The 19,664-nt window shown below is 38.1% G+C and overlaps 1 protein-coding gene across 2 annotated transcripts in view; it reads right to left on the bottom strand.

Moving 5' to 3' along the window:
• Cfap299 (cilia and flagella associated protein 299) overlaps window positions 1-19,664 on the bottom strand; it is a 450,575-nt gene that overhangs the window by 62,061 nt on the left and 368,850 nt on the right. For both annotated transcript variants that reach the window (XM_040747462.1, XM_040747461.1), the window contains exon 4: window positions 8,092-8,234. In XM_040747462.1, coding sequence (XP_040603396.1) covers window positions 8,092-8,234 — 143 coding nt within the window. The remainder of the gene's footprint in view (window positions 1-8,091; window positions 8,235-19,664) is intronic.

Below are 19,664 nucleotides of genomic sequence, written 5' to 3'. Positions count from 1 at the left end.
TGGTATTTCTTTTTAGCATCTTAATCTATTAGCTCATTTACTCTGGTCCTGCAGGGACTCTGCTGCAAGCCCCTTTCCCCTTCCCCTTTTGTTCTCTGTCTCTTCATTTTGCTTTGATGTTGCTGGAGACAGGGTCACCCTGTTTTCACCCACTCTGGTTTTGAACTCACAATTCTCCTGCCTAAATCTCCCAGGCACTTGGATTAATTACATAAATACACTGCTATGCCCAAAAGGCATTCTTTCCTTAAATAGGGTATTCACTTTTTTACTTTTATCTATGTGTGTCTCTATGTGCAGACACATGTGTGTACAGGTGCCTGAGAGGTTAGAATAGGATACAGGATCCCTTGAGGCTGGGGTAATAGCTGGTTGCAAGCTGCCCCATGATGTGGGTGCTGGAAGCCAAACTCAGATCTTCTGAAAGAGCAGCAAGCACTAACAGCTCAGCCATCTCTCAATCCCCTTCAGCAGGCATTTAAACAATACTTCTCCTTCTATAATTTCTGGAGCACACAGTAGTTCTCTTGGTGTGATCCTACTACTTCCTTATCTTTTCATCTAGTTTTTCTTGCTGTTCCTTGCACTGAATAATTTCATTATTTTTCTGAAGCTTGGTGATTTGTCTTTCTGCTTTGACAAAATCTAATGTTGGGCCTATCTTGAGAAAAGCCTCATTTTAATTAATTTGTTTAGATTTTTAAAAGTAATCTCTATGTCTTTTTAAAAAAAATTTATTTATTAAAATATTTTCTGACTTTGTCTTCTCATACCTCACTGGACATCTTTAAGATAGTCGTTTTGAATTGTCTGGCAACCAGACCTCTCTGTCAGAGTGCTTACTGGAAAACTGCTTGGAGTCAATAATGTCATATTTTCTTGATTCATAATGTTCTCTGTATGTTTGTGTTATTGTCTCCACATGTGAAGAAATAGCCATCGCTTCCAAACATTATGTAGGTGTCTTGACTCTGATAGACACACTGCCCAATAGTACTTAATCTGAGACAATGTAAGACCATTCCATCAGAGACCATGGTGGGATTGGAAAAAGGCTTTCTTAAATTTCTTCAATACTCCTAGGGAGATCTTCAGTTCTCTCTGTGGGTTTTACCCTGTTTCATAGAGCAACCTGTAAGAGGATATTTGCCTCTTTTCCTTGTATAGTATACAAGTTATTTTGGCTATTTGGTGTGCTATGTGGCAGAAGAGAAGCGAGCACCCATGAGGGGACCAGCGTATAAGGTTCCTTTTGCATCCACCCTTCCCTTCTGGAGGGATGCCCCCTCTCATGCACTTTCCTCAGTCTTGGAGAGCAAAGCTGGCAACAGTGGATTCTTTCTTTTTCTTGTTTCCCATCCTGGTTTTCAGGACAAGGAATCCCACAAGTTGTTCAGTACACAATGTGAAACAACACAGAGTCAACTTTAAGGAGGGCATTTTAAACAGGCAGGAGCCAGGCATCCAGGACACACCCTGGTTTCTCTTTCCTGCACTAGGGGAAATTACAGGGTTAGACTATCTGCTCAGTCCTGGCATAAACTAGCTTGGGGGACATTCTGCCCCAACAAAGTGGAATTGTTCTTTAGCCGTGCAGAGGTGCCTGCTCTGTGTTTCACTCTCTCGATACTCTACTTCATTGAGTTATGAATTTTTTAAAGGTATTTTGTACTAATATTTTGTACACTGGATTTGGAGGAGCAAGAACTATGCTTTCCTGTTTGTGTCATTTGGCTAATGTCATTCCCCAAACAAGCTCTGTTTAAACAGACTCATCTAATTAATTTTGAGGTATTTTATGAAACCCACTTCCCTCCCATCTTCCCTGTCCTTCTTTGAACAGAATCTCATTTTCATTTTTCTTACCATTGTTCTTTCCTCTTTCTTTCCCTTGTCTTTCCATTCTTGCCATTTTTGTTCATTTTCTGAACTTTCTTGACAGCATCACAGTCAAATGCTTTAGCACTAAGTTTACAACAAAACCCCAAATCCTTGAAATTGAAGATTCCCCTTAAGTAGATTATAGTCAATGTGAGATTGGGAACCTAGTAAGAAAGTATTTCAGCATCCAAATGATTCACCTTTTCATTGTTTGGGCTTGCTGATTGCCTTATTTATTTAAAGACAGAAGAAGAAAATGAAAAAAATAAAAAAGGATAGATTGTGTGCCATGACAGTTTTAAGGCATCCAGCTTCTTAGCCATAAGAAATCACTTATCTCATGTCATTAAATTGTGACATAGTGGTAGATGCACACGCTACCAAGTGTAAGGTTTGCTCATGAATTATAGTTACCTTGCTTCAGGGCTTATCAGTTTCAGACTCTCATAATATTATTATATAAAAGTGAAAGTGAATACAAATGAATAACAGTAGAAAGTTGAAATCTCTGATTGGTAAAAGAATCAAAACAACAGGATGTGAGTTTCCCATCCATTTTACCAACCAAACAACTTTCTGTTGCACTTTACAAGTTTAAGGGTGGCTGGAGAAGGCAGTTGAAGAATTATATTAATCATTCCTGGTTGTCAAAATTCGGGAAGAATGCAGCTAGATACAGCTACTTTGGTCCTATATTCTTGGGACCAGGCATGAAAATCGTTAGCATGTGTCTGCCTCTAGGAAGAAGCAGAAGGGGCTACTGCTGAGCTGAAATTTTGTTTCATTATTCTCCACTTGGATCATGTACCCAAACTAAGATTGTGTATTTGAATGGAATTATTTATATCTTTTTAGATGATTAATGCTTTTATTCCTAAAAGCAGGGGAAAATGAAGCATAAAATAGTCTCCAGGATGCTTTCCTTTTTTCCTAGACATAATCTTTAAGGAAATTTTGGTTGTGAAAGTTGTCACTCAGATTTGAAATTGATTTTTCTGTGACAACTATTTTGTAATATTGGAAAATAAAATCATATATTTTTTTCAAAGGAACTGATTGTGTGTTTTGTCATCCAATTTTATAAATTATCATTAAACTTTCTGAGTAACTTGGCATTTGGACTGCTGAAGTTTATGTAGACACGGCTCCTTTGTCCTCATTTACTATTTTATTCCCTTTTAAAACAAACCGAAACCAAGTAGGAATTTGATAACATGAAGAAACTTCATTTCCTTACTCATGCTGGAAGGAAACTAAATACTTGTACATGTCAATTGCTGTACATGGGCATTTGTAAATGAAATAAAAGCACTATTATAATAAAATTGTAATTATTATAAATACATAATTGAAGCACACGTGTGTATGAGTGGATGACTTTATATTTCTTATTTTCTATCTCCTATGGGAAAAGACTCCCTTTATCTGGATGATCACTGTCTGCTTACTGAGTACTTACAGGGACTTTCAGTTCAGCTTCTTGCCACTTGCATCTTAAACCTTAAAAATAATTTGTCCTTAGACCTTTAAATAGAATATTATAAATATTATTAAATACTTACAACTTTATTTCCAGTTTTCTCATTGAGATTCTGGAGGTCTTGAAGTCATCCGTAAAGTTCTATGTTGTCTGGGAAAGGAGTACAGTGCAAAATCCACTGCGCCCTTAGGGTGAGGCACTTCTATCTTTGTAATGCATTTATGCAATTTTAAGAGAAAAAGTATAGTGTTTTGAACAGCCTAGAACAGTTTAAAATAAACAAACATTAAAGCCAAAGGGGAAAAATAACTCTGACAGATCTGCTTTTAATGTGTTGGAAATATCTCTGGGCCAACATCCTGCAACTGTAAATTTGTCATATTTTGAAGGGCATGCCTCTAAGCTATCCTGCTGCCTACCCTCCAAGTGACCCATCAGTGAGAGCTTTGACAAACAGACATATCCAGACATCCACAAAAGTTATAAGTTAAAACGGATCATACCATAATGATAAAGAATAACATAGGTATTTAATTGCCCCTGAGATGTGAGCACAGGCTTCCCTTATCTCATGCTATTGAATTTACAATGAAATTTACTTTTAGCTAAACTCCTCCTAAATCATTTTCTTAATTCTTGCATGAACTGTATATGAACTGAGCTCTGCTGGCTATATATTTTAGCCTGTGATAAAATGTAGAATTTATATTCGTGCAAAAACAACTTGCTATGGAATATATAAGTCTTGTTGGGAATTTTGAAAACAAAGGAATATTTAAAAGGATTATATATTCTCAGTAATAAAAATAAAGAACTTAGTGTTATTAAATGGTTATGTGGACTCTGGAAGCTTGGGATGATTTTCCTAACATGGACAAGAGCATTGCTGACAAAAACAGAAATAGGGGTCATGAGACATTGATTTGGTTTCAATAGTAATGTTCTTTCTGATGTGTGTGTGTGTGTGTGTGTGTGTGTGTGTGTGTGTGTGTGTGCTATAAACCTATGTGTAAGCATGTTTGCATGTGAGAGGAGGGACAGACATACATGAGTGCTCTGGGAATTTGATTTTTTTCTTTTTAAGCAATGAGTTCAGAGAGGCCAGGATGATGCTATCACTGGAGGATGTGGATAGACATTCTACTATGGATTCAGCAGAATTACTGCCTCCAACATGACTGTGTTTTATGGACAGTTCCAACACACATCTAATAATGGTGCTGTGTCATCTCTCCTCTATTTTTGAGTTTTACATGACAGATAATACTTAGTGTCCATCTTTGGATAAAGAGATGCTAAAATGAGCTAAGTATTGGGAAATTCAATTTATCTGTGAAAGAATTCCAAGTAGATATTACCAAGAAAAAATTATGTGAACCATAGTTCAGAGGATATGAATAGATTCTAAAAGTATCCTGGGACATAACTGAGGTTCAACAAGTCAGGGCCAATTTTCCCTTGATGACCTTTTGCCTGAAGCCATAATTATAGGCCACTTTTAGTTCTGTTCAGCGCTCTTCCACATATGAAGCTGCGGCACATGGTAATTCTTACTCTCGGTGACTGAAAATGAACTGCTGGTTAAGTACAAAGGATTGTTTTCTGCCAAGCTCAATGAAAGGAGGAAGTGGCAAGGGTGGGTACAGGAAGGCCAACATTCCCTTGTCTTAACTGTGGACAGCAGAATTGCTTAAGGTCTTGAAAGGCAACCTCAAAGTAGGCTTTGTTAAGTGAGACAGAAATTTGTAAAAGAGGCCCATGTCCTGACAAAGACCAACATGAGAAATGACATCTTCAAGTGACTAATTCTGAGCAGAGTACAATATCAGTTTAAAAACTCATAGTATTTGATATCTGGTCTTGTCTATTCAGTTGTTGCATGCAAACGCCTTTATGTAAATTTGGTTACACCAGTTATAGTCACAGTGACTCTGCTTCTCTTTATTTAAAAGTGCAAATGAAGCTCTCTTTTGAGTTGTTGGTCCAGATTGTCCAAGAGACTCCTAGAATATTATTACTCCCAGAACATATTGTCATTAGTTGTACCACCCCCTCCCCGACGCAAAAAGTGGAAGCTATGTCTCTATTGCTGAGGACAACATGTACTTAATTTCAGACATAGCATCCAGAGGCACCTGAGCTGGAACTGACCCAAATGCTTCTCTGCTGAGGACTAGCTTTTATGTATATTTTCAAAGGAGGGAGATAGCCAACAGCCTTACCCAGCTATGATGCCTATGAACCATGTCAACAGCCAGCACAATAACCCTATGGGTAAAATAGTGACATGCACACCTTGGTAGAAACTGACAGCATTCTAAAGACACTTAAGACATTCTCAATCATTGGAAAACCATACCTGGTGTTGGAAACCTAGCCAATTATCCAGGGCAAGTAAAGTCACATATCTTGGGGGAGAATCTACAACCACCACTTTAACTAAACAAGAATAATCTCTAACTACATTCAAATTATTCTTTTACCCATAGATAAGATTAGACTTCACCCCTCATCAAGAAAACTTCTCTTTGCAACTGACAGTGATCACTGCAGAAAATCACAACCAATCAAAATGTAAAGTTGTAGAGCCCAGTCCCAATGTATACATCTATAAAACGACTTCCATGCTTAAGGCTCACGGAACATTGGAGAAGAAGGGGCAGAAAGATTGTAAGATCCAGAAGATTCAGAAATTAGCTGGAAGATTGTGTCTCCTATGAATGTCAGAAGATACAACCATAAAGTCTCACCAAAAAGACTGCCTAAACACTAACTTAACAAGAATAACACCAATAAACATACCAAAGTGGTTGAGGAAAGCCCATGAGACCTCAATCCTAGACAATGAAATACAGGCAACTAAGGAATACCAAGAATGGAAGAAATAACCCTTTTCAGAGAAGGGCATACCAACTGGTTATCCAATATGAAATGGTCAGCCCTGAACACATACATAGAAGCAAATTATTCAGACTGAGTATGTTATACTTAGGAATATATATGTATATAATATATACATAAATATGTGTCATATATGTGTGTAACAGCAATTATTGAAAAAAAGCGGTCATGAACTTAAAAGGAGGACTCTATGGGAATATTTGGAAAGAGGAAAGGGATAGGATAAATGATGTAATTAATTGATAATCTCAAAAAGAATATTTACAATATAACAAAAGTATTTTGATAACCTTCATTAGTGGATATTAAAATCTTAGGGTCAAACTTTATGGGGAAATTTACCACGGGATGTTTAGATCAGTACAACTGAAGTCTACTGATAAACTTCAAAAGCTGAAGTTGGACAACAGGAAGTATAGAACTTCTCATATCAAAAGAGTTCTGGCAGAAAATTATTGAAATTGAAGTCATTTGAGTGGTTATGTAGGAAATAAAATAGTAGATAAAAACAATGTGGGGAGAATCAGTGAAACAGAAGTGAGAAAGGTTCACTAACTACTCAGTAGCATAGAGGGGCTGGCATAAAGTAAGGGAATGTTAGACCGAGAGGAGCAGACACTTGCCTTGGTTACTGTGACTAGACAAACCATCTATAATTGTCTGATTTAATCAATGAAGGATGGCTAGGTACCAATCAGGCCTTAGGTTTTACAATGGAATATTCAGTATAGGTATATTATTATTAGGTATAATAAGGTCATAGTGTTGGTGATGCGATCAAAGATCCAGACAATATTTTTTTTCTTGTGATGTGAGCAAATCTGTTAAGGTGACAGTGATTGGGTATCATTGGTTATAAGGGTAACAAGCTTGAATTTTACTTTCATTTTACATATTTTATTGATTAATTTTGTTCTCATCTACTATAGAGCATTGGAATGTTCATATTAATGGGGTGACATGTGATATTTCAGTCCATGAGTGCATGTATAATATATAAATTGGATTAGCCCTAACTGTCTTCTTGAATATTTATATTTACTCTATGATGAGAACTACTAAAGTTCTTTCTTCTAGGGTTCTGGAAGATGCATCGTATTATTTTATCTGCAGTTACCCTACTATACAATACTATATAAGACTTTTTATATTTGTCTAACCATAGTTTAGTGCCCACAGATCAATTTTCCTTAGATTGCCCTGCCCCTCCTCAGCCTAGAGTAACTGACATTTTGTTTTCAGCATGTATGACATCAACTTATTTAGATACCATATGAGTGATACCACAAAAGGACTTTATGGTTTTTTTTATGACTGAATTGTACTCCTCTGGGTTTATGTACAATATCTCTTAAAAATCCATTTATCTATTGAGGGATGCTTAGGTTGTTTTCACCACTTGGTTATTATTGTAAATAGTGCTACAGTAAATGTAGGTGTATAGGTGTCTCTTTATATGGATTCTATTACCTTTGGATAAATACCCACTAGATAGATTGATAGGTCTTATGGTCGCTCTATTTTTATCTTTTAAGGAAACCTTTACACAATTTTCCCTAGTGGGGGCACTAATTGACATTACAATTAACAGTGTGAGGCTCCCTTTCCACATTCTCTTCAGCATTTCCACCATAATCAGCTTTACTGGAGGGAAGTGGTATCTCCCTGTGGTTCTGTTTTGCAGTTTGCAGATGATTCATGACATTGAGAGTTTTCCACAACCAGACTCATGTCCCTGTCCTTTGTGCATGACCATACAGGGCTCAACATGCACTACACAATAATTCTATATCTTTGCCCCCAAGGAGTAAGAATTGTATAGAATTTACCTCATATCTGTGCGCCTTGGAAGAAGTCTTCTTTTCCCAGTAAAGTAAACTTCAAAATCTTCAGTTTTAAGTCTGTGGGCGTAGTCTATGTATCCTGACACTTCTTGCCCGTGAGAATTTTTGTCACGAATGAAGATCACAGTCTGTTAACAACAAAGAATGGAAAAGGAACATGTGTAATGCCACTTGACTTCTTCCAATCAGCAGAATAGAAGCTGTAGTTAAGAAGCACTGGGCCTGCCAAGGCCAAGTTCAAGAGCTGTGTGTTTCACCCGTGTCAGGTAGATGTTGTTAGTTTTCCCTCAGGAACTGAAGAAACAATGCAGATGGCACGTTCCCAGTAACTTTGCAGCACATTGTAATTCAGACCAATAGTCCTAAGGAAACCTTATTTCAAATGTTAAAAATCTGTCAGTCTATTTACTTTTATCTCAATCTCATTATATTCTTTATGACTGTCTGAGTACAAGTAAACTGAGATACAGAGGGAGGCTGAGTTTCTCCAGAATCCTAGCTATCAAATGACAAAACTGTCACTCAACTCTAGGCTTATATTTCTAGCCACTGCTTCTTTCTCCAAATGAACTTCTACATATCTGATATTACAGATACATAAATAGATTCTTAGTAACCATGACAATCAAAAACTTATTTTACAAAATCAAGTATGTATATTAAACTTGTAGAATAAATTGAATTCTTCAACACAGTTCTCATCCATATTACTTCTTCACAAATACTATTGAGCACTTTCTGCATGTTCAAGGTCCTAACAGTAAAGGAATTGAGTAAATCACAGATTGATAGAGTCCAGACTTTCAGAACTTACGTTTTGGTAACGAGAGGAATCTAGAAAATAGACAATGAAAACTGAAAAACAGAGAGGTTCCAGTAAAGGAAAAAAAATACAGCAGAGCTAAAGATGAGAAGCAATACAGTGATGTGCGGTGCAGGCTAATTTAGGCAATGAGAAGGGCCTGAAGATGTAGATGTTAAATGAATGACTTGAATGATGGAAGCAAACCATGGGAAGAAAAAGGGGAAGCCTAATGGAAAAAAAAATCTAGGGTACAAAGGCCTAAAGCATAAATAGGACAGCGAAAAATGACTGGATTTTAACTTTCACCCTTCAGATCCGTAGGCATTCTGCTCAACTTTTAAGGCCGAGCTGATATATTTTTAAAGAATTATGTTCTAACTGGAAAAGTATGCATTAACTTTGAAAGTGAGATCAAGTAGGAGAATTCTGTGGCAAAGTTCTCTATTTGGATAAGCCCAGGAGACCACCCTTTCCTCTGCAGCCATCACTGGATTGTCACTTGTTGGTCTTTGTGGCAGTAAACTAACATCGTTGAACTTTATTCCTAAAGAATAAAGCTAGGAAACTGGAGGGATATTTTTCCCCCATTGAATCTAAGAAAAGCTGTTACTAACAATGTCCCAGCTGAGGAACGACTGAGCAGAACAGAGTTCCCACTGGTTGTTATTCTGCTGAAAGGGTGGGTACCTTGGGTATCTATTCTGGTTGTTTGGCTGCTGGGTACTGAAAATACCGTGCTGAGGAGAGTTTGGAAGTGGGTTCTTGCTAAAAGAGAAAGGGAATATCTGACAAAATTAATCTCACACCCCATTGAAACACCGGAATGAACTAGCACTTGCTGTTATTCCTGTGTGCAACCTGCCGTTATTTCAACCCAGTAGTGCTCCAAGTTCCTTTGCCTAGTCTCATGGCAAAGATTTCTTTATGATTGGTGTTATTTATTTTCTGTTTCTGCAGCATACAATTTTGAGTGGACATCAATCCAGGGAGACTTCCTGGGTCTCTTATGTTACTCAGCTGACTACTTGATTAGCACCTGGTCCTTAAACAAGGCCATGAGCAGCAGCAGCTGGTGTGTCACTAGTGTTCTTAGAGGTACTGGACCTGTCTTCCTCTTCAGCACACTCCTGAGGGTGGGAAGTGAAAGAGGAGAAAGATGTTCTAATGAAGCCTTATATTTTCAGAATTGACCTCTATACCAGGAAAAGAAAAATTCTCCCTCCCGCCCTCTATTACTCCCTCTCTGTGTGTATATATTTGTGTGCATTGTGTGTCTCTGTGTGTGTGTGTGTTTGTGTGCAAGTGCACGTGTGTCTTTCTCCCACTGAAAAATATGTGCCAGTAGAATGGCAGACTAGATATATTGTGGTGAAAGGAAATAAAATTTCTAGGTCAAATAAAAAACAAAAGTTCTAAAGTACGATGGCATGAAAACGAGGTTATATTTAAAGTGCAAAGATGCAAAGAAGACATCACAGCCCTGAATCCAGCTCTGTCGTGAAGGCACCTGAGTCATGACCTCAAGCCCATCAAAGACAAAAGCTTATGGTTCACATTGTACCTCATGATAAGTCTGATAAATAATAAGGTTGAAAGGGCAGCAGTGACTCCTACTACAAACACTACTTGCTGTCACTGAGAGGCCAAAGCACGGGGGCTTTATAACACCTATCTTACACTGTCTTCTGAAAACTGTAGTGTGCTTCATTTCTTCTGCTTAATGTAGTCCTCAGGGGAAAATGAAAGACATTGCAATATTTATATAATGTCTTCAGCGTTGTTCTACTTGTATAGAACAGACCTGATTGAATATGAAGCTGTGATTCTTACTCTTAAATGAACAAAACTGAACACGAGAGTCCCCTTAGGCTCACAGGCTTCTGCCCAGGTATGCACAGATCAGTGACTGACAGCATTGCTGTTCTGAATCTTGTTCTGTTTAAGAACAATTGTTTAGGTCCCTCTGATTACATTGTTCTGTAGTTCTATCCCAGTGGTATTGAGGGTACAACATAACATCAAATCCATCCTAAACTATAAGTGCATAACTCAATCATTTTCCAGCAAATTCACAAAGTTGTGGACAACAGTCCAGGTTCTGGCTGTTTCCATGACACCAAGGACATCCTCTGGGACAACTCACTCACATTCCTTTCCCCATCCCGGCAGCCTCAGGAAGTCATGAATCCACTTGTTTTCTATCAACTGCCTTTTCTGCATTTTCATAGAAATGGAATCATTAATAAGTAAATGGGTCTTTTTACTCAAAATACCATGGGGGGGGAGGGGTGGGAGCGGCGGTGGGATTGAGACAGGTTTCTCTGTGTAACAGCTCTGACTGCCCTGAAAATCACTTTATTAAACAGTCTGGTCTCGAACTCACAGAGATCTTCCTGCCTCTGTCTCCTGAGTGCTGGTATTAAAGGTATACACCACAAATGCTGGACTTTCTAATACATTTAAAAAAATAGTTAATTTCCCAAAAGGTATGTGAAAGATACAATTTATATAGTAAAGGACTCTATTAAACGATGTTACATTTATAAAAAAAAACAAAAACAAAAAAAAAACTTTCAAAAGGCACATTTTCATTAGAACTCTTAATTCTCTCTGGAATCCGCCAAGGTGGAACCAAACATGCATGGAGGTTAAACAACACAAGTGAAGCTGCATTCAATGATCTGCATTTACTATGTACCTAATCAGAGAAAGCTGTTCTTTAGTAAGCCACTAATAGGAAGCAGGAGATATGTATGTCTGTATGTATCTCCACTGTAACAAGCAACTGAAAAATACCCATGTGTATTCATTCCTGATACAGAAGTGGGGCTTGAGACAAAGACTTAGGGATGTGAAGTTTGCGATTTCAATGATAGTGTCTATAACCTCAAAAGCAAACAGGTGTTAAATGAAAAGACTCCCAGGGTGATTACTTAGGTCCTCTTGGCTTTTGTTGTACTGGAAAAAGATGAATTAAAGTAAAATTTAGTCTGTTAATGTATCATCTAGATCTTTGGCTGCTTGTCTTTTCCCAGAAGTGGATTAAAATACAATCTCATAAACTTGTTATAAGCCGGGGACATGTGTTGCCTAGTTTCTCCTGCCAACTACTAATGAGGAGATATGAACCTGATACAGTGAAATGGGACTGTGAGGCCTGGAATTGGAGCAGAACAGAAAAGATGGCTTAGCAGCACACTGAGGAGTTGACACTCAAACAGAACCTCAGGGCTGAAGAGGTGAGTGTCTGCGCTGCTCCTCAGAGATTGTCACCTCCTCACACAGAAGAATGGAGAAATGCTCATCCAGTTTACAACTGGGAAATGTGCTAATGAACCATTCATTGAAGGGAACATTTTTGTTTTCCAAAGAGAAAAGACTTTTGCTCGTGCAGTCCTAGTTCTTTGGGGACCATCACTGCTTTTAAACATTTCAAAAGGAATGCCAGAACAAATTTCTTCAAAAGATTATTGCATGAAATTTCTATGTTGATAGTTGTCTTTAATTCTATTTTCTTTGACTGACTTGGACTGATATGTACAGTCTCATTATTCACACACATCTTGGGGCCATTGGAAACAGCTTTGTGTCTTCCCTCTTGCAATCAGCCTGAGAAGGACCACACTGTTTACTACATCCAGTTGGCCAATGCAGCTCACAGTCTAGTCCAGTTTTCAGAGGCAGGAGAATGACTTCATCCTTTCTTGGCGGGGGGGATGCTGTTCAGCGGCCCTGCAAAGGGGAGAGACTGGAGGACTGTGACCCTCTGTGCAAGTAGTGTAACTAACTAAGAGTGTCACATAAAGTTAGTCCACTTGTCCATTTGCAATAATTGAAGATTTCCAAGGGAAATCATTGATGTTAGTATACCCTTCTGGTTTATAAGCTATGTCCATGTTCAAAATGTTTGGGGGTAAGTTTTTATGTGTGTGTATTTTGCAGTACCTCTGAGGAAAGTAATACTTTAAGATCATTCACCCTCACCATTAGAATCCAAAATGGTCTGCAGGTCCAAGTGAATGAAGATAACTTGCAAAAATATATAAGGAATTATTTTGACTGATATAAACTCAAAGTGTTAGAAAGAAAAAATTAGGTCAAATTTATATGTAAACTGAAGTTTACTTTTAAAATCCAAATTATAAACTAAAGATCTTTCAGCAGAGCTCACAGTGTGTTGATCCAACCCAAAATGTCTATGCAAAAGTAAGTTTCATTTCCCCAAGTAAGAAACATTAGCTATTGTGCATATAACCTTCATGCCCACTATGCTTTATATTAAAAGATTTCTCCAAATATTTTCATAAAAAGACTTCTTTAAATTAAGGTTCCAAAAGCTAACAGAGAAGATACTGCAAAAGAAAAGTTACTCTAAAATTAGTATTGAAATTCTAAGCTCAGCACCAATGAAATATTTTTGATTAATTTAAAGTATTGCTTTGAAGGATAAAAATTTACATGGCTGGGGAGATAGTTCAGTGAATAAAGTGCTTATTGTACATAATCCTACTGCTCTGGGGGCAGAGGCAAGGCAGGGACGGAGGCGGGGGCAGAGGCAATTTCCTTGGGCAAGCTGGCTAGAAGGACTAGCCAAATCAGTGAGCTCTGTTAATGCTCAAATAGGAGATGTGCCTCAGTATATAAAGTAGAGAGCAACTGGTGAAAACACCCAGTATCAATATACACACATACCTGCACATACATGACCCAAACAAATGCAGTAGACACCCACATATGCATGTGCACCATACACACAACAGAAATATAATAAATAAATGGCTATGAATAAAAAGATGATTATGAAAAAATAATAAATAGTAGACCTTGTTTATTGCAAAGAAGGAAGTTAGAATATAAAATCAAATAGTGGTCCAAGAATTGGAAGATGAATAGAATGTACACACGTGGGTGTATGTATAGTATAAGTACTCTCCAACAGGACAACTTTTCTTTCTTAAAGCATGCACTTCCAGAATCTTCTGGTAATCATACCACGTGAAGTCTTCCATCTCCTTAATTTCTAATTTGCATACTCTAGAAAGTCCAAACCAAGAATTCTTTTAGCATGCTGGGGCTACTAATCCATTAAGTCATGTGTTTCACCATGAATCATCCTATGTGCTGTTTCCTCTCACTCAGTGTAGACACCATAGTGCTATGGCATTTTTCATGTGCAGAGCATTTCAAATCCACTGAGCAATCCTGAAAGCTCATTGAAAAATTTCCAACACTATTACAACCCAACTTCCCTTTATTCTGTTTTTCCACAGAATAATTAAGATAAATATGGCCAGAAACTATTATTATTAGTTTCCCTGAAGATTAATAATCATTAACTCAAGTGGCCCCCATAACCCTTTTATAATAATTGACCATAATATATCTACTGTGCCTCTTACACCTTGGACTTTATGTTTTCTCCCATCAAACTTTTTACAATTTATTTTCTTAAGACACTTTATTTTTTTCTTGTGATAGAAGCTAAGTCAGAATCACTTCCTTGTCCTCCTCCAAAATCCACCTGTTTATCCACAGCTGGTTCTGTGTTCTTCCTCCCACACTAGTATTATAAAAGATGAGATAGATAGACTCCCTATGTATTTTTGTCTCTGCTTTTGAGTACATGGCCACATTTTTTCACTCTTTTCTCTTGAATGGTAGTTGTGTTTTTTACTTCTATGGGGTAATTTACATAAGATTCTGTAATAGCTACTGTTTGGAAGAAAAACAGCAAATTATAGTCCCAGATTTTTTTCTCTTTACAGCAAATTCATATTTCTTTAGTCATAAAAACCAATCTTTTTTGACCATTCTGCTAAAATAGTGCTTAGAGCATGTATTCTTCTTTAAAAATCATCGTGACAGTCAGCTCTCAATTTTCATTTGACTCAAGTTCCACGATATTCCCTACAACTGTGAGCTCCTCCAGTCTTGAAACATGTGGCTCACAGCTCACATGTCTTATGTCCTTGCAGGGCCCATGAGCATGCTATGCTCTACCCACCTCTTCTTTATTGGCATCTCCTTTTCTTCCTAGTCCGTAGTGTTGGAGTACCCAAGGCTTGGGTCTCTCCTTTCCAGTGTCTCCATTCATCTGCTGATCTTAGCCAGACTCATGGCTGTAACAACCATGTCTTACTCTTCTATGCTCTTTCCCTTCTTAGAGTTGGCACATCTCATATCACCCCGTTCAAGACTCCAACTCCTATTTCACCATCTCGGTCAAACTGTTCTGCTCTAAGGAAAAGATGACACTACACCTGATTGTTCAAACCCACAGTCAGGTGCTTTGACTTTTTACTCCTCATCACTCTCCACCCCATCCTAATCTATTGGCAACTTCTGCCTCTACCTCAGCACATGCACTGGACTTATGTAAGTTACTACTCCACCACCTCCAAACCTCTCTATGTTCTAGCTAGTCACATTGGAGAAATCTCTGATGTGGGATAATGCTCTTGCTCACTGTAAAGATTTGTCACTCCTATTGGTTTAATAAAATACTGGTTGGCCAGTAGCCATACAGGAAGTGTACGTGGGGTCTATCAGACTACAGAATTCTGAGACTAGGAAAAGCAGAGATGCAGTGTCCAGACAGACACAGAGGAAGCAAGATGAGAATGCCTTGCTGAGAAAAGGCACCAAGCCACATGGCTAAATATTGATAAGAATTATAGATTAATTAAAGTTGTAAGAGTTTGTTAGTAATAAGCCTGAGCAATAGTGTTAAACAGTTTATAGTTAATATAAGCCTCTGTATGTTTATTTGGGACTGAATGGCTACAGGAATGGGTGGAACAAAAACTTCTGCTTACAGATATCTACTCTTATTTTTATAATTTTACTTGTTTTTTTCAAAGTTGTTCCATATATAGCCCAGACTAGCTTAGAACCCACTGTGCACTCCAAGTTTGCCTTAGATTCATGGTCCAGCCTTCATCCTCTGAGTGCTAGAAATGTTGGCAGGAACAGCCATGCCTGATTTGGTGTGTCCTTTTGTGTGGTATTTTCTCAGACAAAAATAGTCTTTTTTAGAAAGTTTTGCAAGTTTGACCTATCATATTATTCTAACTAAAATGACAAATACATTCTAGGGTCTGTCACTTTGCCATATGTTGGTTTCCATCACAGTTCTATCTATCTGGCATTTACTTCCTTAGCTTCCATGTTTTTCTTTCTCCCTCCTTGGATTGTATGGCCCATAAAACTATGAATTTTATTTTATGATTTATTCTCTATATATTGAATAGTACCTGGTATATACCAGATTCTCAGTAAATATCTGCTAAATGAATGGATTTGTGGGGTTCCTAGCATTTTAGTACATGGAGTAAAAGAGAGAATTACACTGATTATATACCATCAGCACCTTTGAAAATGTGATAGAGTAAAAGTGAATTGGGAAGTGAGGAAAACATTTTGCTTTTGCAAAATCTTGAGAAATGTACCTGTCTAAAGCAATAGAGTTTTGGGCTCTAATTTGACGAGACTGGGGCCTTGTGGGGACTTGTATGAGCTGATGATGCTTACTTTACTGATGAGTTTCCTGTATTTACCATGCATTAGGGCCATCTTGTAAAACAGGTTGCCTTGGCCTACCCCAGAACTCCCGATTCAGCTGATGTGGATGGTGACCCAAAGTTTGTACTTCTAGCAAGTTGGCATTGGTTCTCCCATTCAGGAGCATCCTGAGAAACACAATCTTCTTTTAACTGGCTTGTGTGTCGGTGCTGACTTAGAACAGAAAACTCAGCGTCACTTGTCATCAGTTCCTGGATGATGTAGAGATTTGCAGAGAAGGAGTTCAGAGAGTCAGTGATAGGCAGACTCAGATCTCTCCTCACTTTGAAGGTGTTCCCCAAAGACAATAGAAAGATGTAGAAAATCAGCACATAAATTTTGATCAAATAATGGGATTTTAAACTTTATCTTTATTTTATTATTATAACTAGTGTTACAATAATTTTGGATCTGTGTTTCAATGATTGTACAGTTTCCCTAAGTTTTTCACTAACAGGCCTAATGTTGACATTCTACTAAATTGTGACAGTAATGTAAAATGCACCAATGCAAATTTCTTAACTATGATAAACATAATCAGTGATCTAGCCACATTATCTAGAAGTTAAAATATATGAGTCTATGTATGTAGTACATGTTTATAACGCATAATAAATTTATTCTTCAGTTAGTGCTGCCAATACCTCATTGCTGTTTGAAGTGTTTACTAGTACACTCTCAGTGTTTGCAGAATACCTTACACATCGTAGGCATGATGGTTGAATTAATTGAGTGGCTAAACACATTAAGATAATTAAGCATGATAGAAATGTTCATCGATTACTTTCTTGCTTAAGTTCTTAAAGTTGGGGCTGTATAGAGATACAGAGAAGATCTGAGCAAGAGAGCTGGAGATGTTGTAGCTCAATTGGTAGATTGCTTGCCTGCCATGCATGAAGCCCTGCGTTCAGTCCTCTCATTGCAGAAAGTGGGTCTGCTGATGCACGCCTGTAATCTCAGCACTCAGGAGTAGAGGAAGGGTGATAAGGAGTTCAAGTTTATCCCCAGCTATATAGCAAGCTTTCAGGAAGCCTGAGATAACAAGGAAAAGAAAGATGCTCTGGGGTCTGTCTTAGTTACTGTTCTTTGCTTCAAAGAGACACCATGATCAAGGCAACTTATAGAAGAAAACATTTAAGCATACAATTTCAGAGGGTTAGTCCATGGTCATCAGGATGGGGAGTATGGTAGCAGGCAAGCAGGCACAGTGCTGGAGAAGTAGCTGAGAACTTTATATGCTGATCTCAGGCACTGAGCAGAGAGAGACACTGGCATGGGCTTTTAAAACCTCAAAGACCACTCCCACTGGCATTCCTCTTCCAACAAGGCCATACTTCCTAATCCTTCCCCAACAATTCCACCAGCTGGTGACTAAAGACTCAAATATCAGCCTGCGGAGGTCATTCTCATTCAAACCACCACAACCCCCATCTATCAGTCAATAAGCAGATGCATAAGAAGGCTTCAGTGCTACCTGGGGTGTGAAATGCAGGGGACCATGTGAATGGTTAAAGGGGTTATTTATTTGAGCGCTACTGTGAGATAGGAAACCTTTGGCATTATTATCACTCAGTGCTGAGTGGATTCAGGGAAGGCTGATTAACACTGAAGCCAGCTTACTATAAAAGAAAAGGCTGAGGGTTCGTTCACTTATTGCATTTCTCTTCTGTTTGACCAATACTTATCGCGAGTCCATGAGAAAGTCACTGCTCCCGACACTGATGAGATTAAGCACATGCTTGCAGTAGACTTCTTCCCACTCATAAAGCAGGAACTGAAGTATGCAAACAGGTGGTCTCAGATGAAGATTGTGTAGCAGGGAAAGATAGCACATTTCCTAGAATAGGAATAGAAGCCAGACAATAGTAATAGGATAGAAACAACCTAGACAAAAGCATAGGGAAGTCAGGTCTCCAAGAGGAGGGAATGTTTCAGCTGAAATTTGAATAATGGCATAGCTATGGAAAGATACAGGGTAAGAGCATATTCGGTAGAGCTAAGACAAGGGTCTGACTAGATAGCTCACTGGGTAAAGGCATTTGTCAAACCTGGTGACCCGATACCTGGTACCCACATAAAGGTAGAAGAAGAAAATCTATTCCACAGATTGCTCTTGCTTTCCATTCAAGATGGAAAATTGTCTAACCTATTCAAGAAATAGAAAGGTCACTGAGGCTGGCTTATAGTTACAACAGAGTGGAGGGCATTGCAACATCAAATTAAAGGGCTGTTCAATGATCATTGTCCGGGGAAACTGACATGGCTACTCCAAACACCAAGAGGTTCCTGCTAAGTATGACAAGTCCTTGCCAGTGAGAATATGTACTCAATGTAAGTGGATTGCATGGCCTCTAAGTGAGGGGCTTACTATCAAAGTTGCATAGACTCCTCATGGTTGGCGACAGAGGGCATAAGGGCTGACTAATATCTTAGCTGCTCAGAACATTATGTAACTACACAGTGTTGTTTAAGTGTGCAGCACAAGATACTATTGCTATCTACACCTTATGACATTCTATTATATGATCAAATATTCATTATTCTTGGAGATAGCTATCACGGATGGCAGTTTGGTGAGTGCAAAGAATCTGGACAGGTGGGAATGAAACATCAAAGTCTACCACAGTCAGTTTCCTATTAATCAAATGTGAGCAGCGATAAACTGTACTCAATGAGATTTAGTTACCTCCTTTATAGGGAAACAGGACTTCTGTGAATGGTTTTTCTAAAAACATAATGGGTAAAATCAGTTGTCCTGAAGATATTCTAGTTTGATCTTTCCTAGTAATTCCTGATAGCTCGTGTGCTTATTAAAGATTATATTAAAATAAGATCATCTTAATCCCCTCTTTCCTTTGCTTCTAAGTCCGGAAGGATCTTTAGCCAACTCAAATATTTTATGCATCATGCTAGTTAAAAAAAATCAAAATAAGCCCAAGACTAAGCATCAGAAAAAAGGGCCGACCTTCTTCCCAGAGTCTCTGTAATCCAAAGCAGGCTGGCTGAAGAGCCATGGGCAAATATAACCATGTGATCTAGGGATAAAAAATACTTATCTCTGTTACCTGCCAGGCAAAATACTTTTGTTCTTAAGTATGATAATTAAATCAAAATAACCCTATAGTATTTATTCTGAAGGCCAAATACTTTTGTACACCCATGTCAGTTCAAAATAACAACCAACCTAAAATCC

The sequence above is a fragment of the Mesocricetus auratus genome, unplaced genomic scaffold (genome assembly GCF_017639785.1).
Source record: "Mesocricetus auratus isolate SY011 unplaced genomic scaffold, BCM_Maur_2.0 Super-Scaffold_100006, whole genome shotgun sequence".
NCBI classification, from domain to species: domain Eukaryota; kingdom Metazoa; phylum Chordata; class Mammalia; order Rodentia; family Cricetidae; genus Mesocricetus; species Mesocricetus auratus.
Note: the sequence above shows the minus strand (reverse complement) of the source record. Positions and strands in the feature narration are given on the sequence as shown.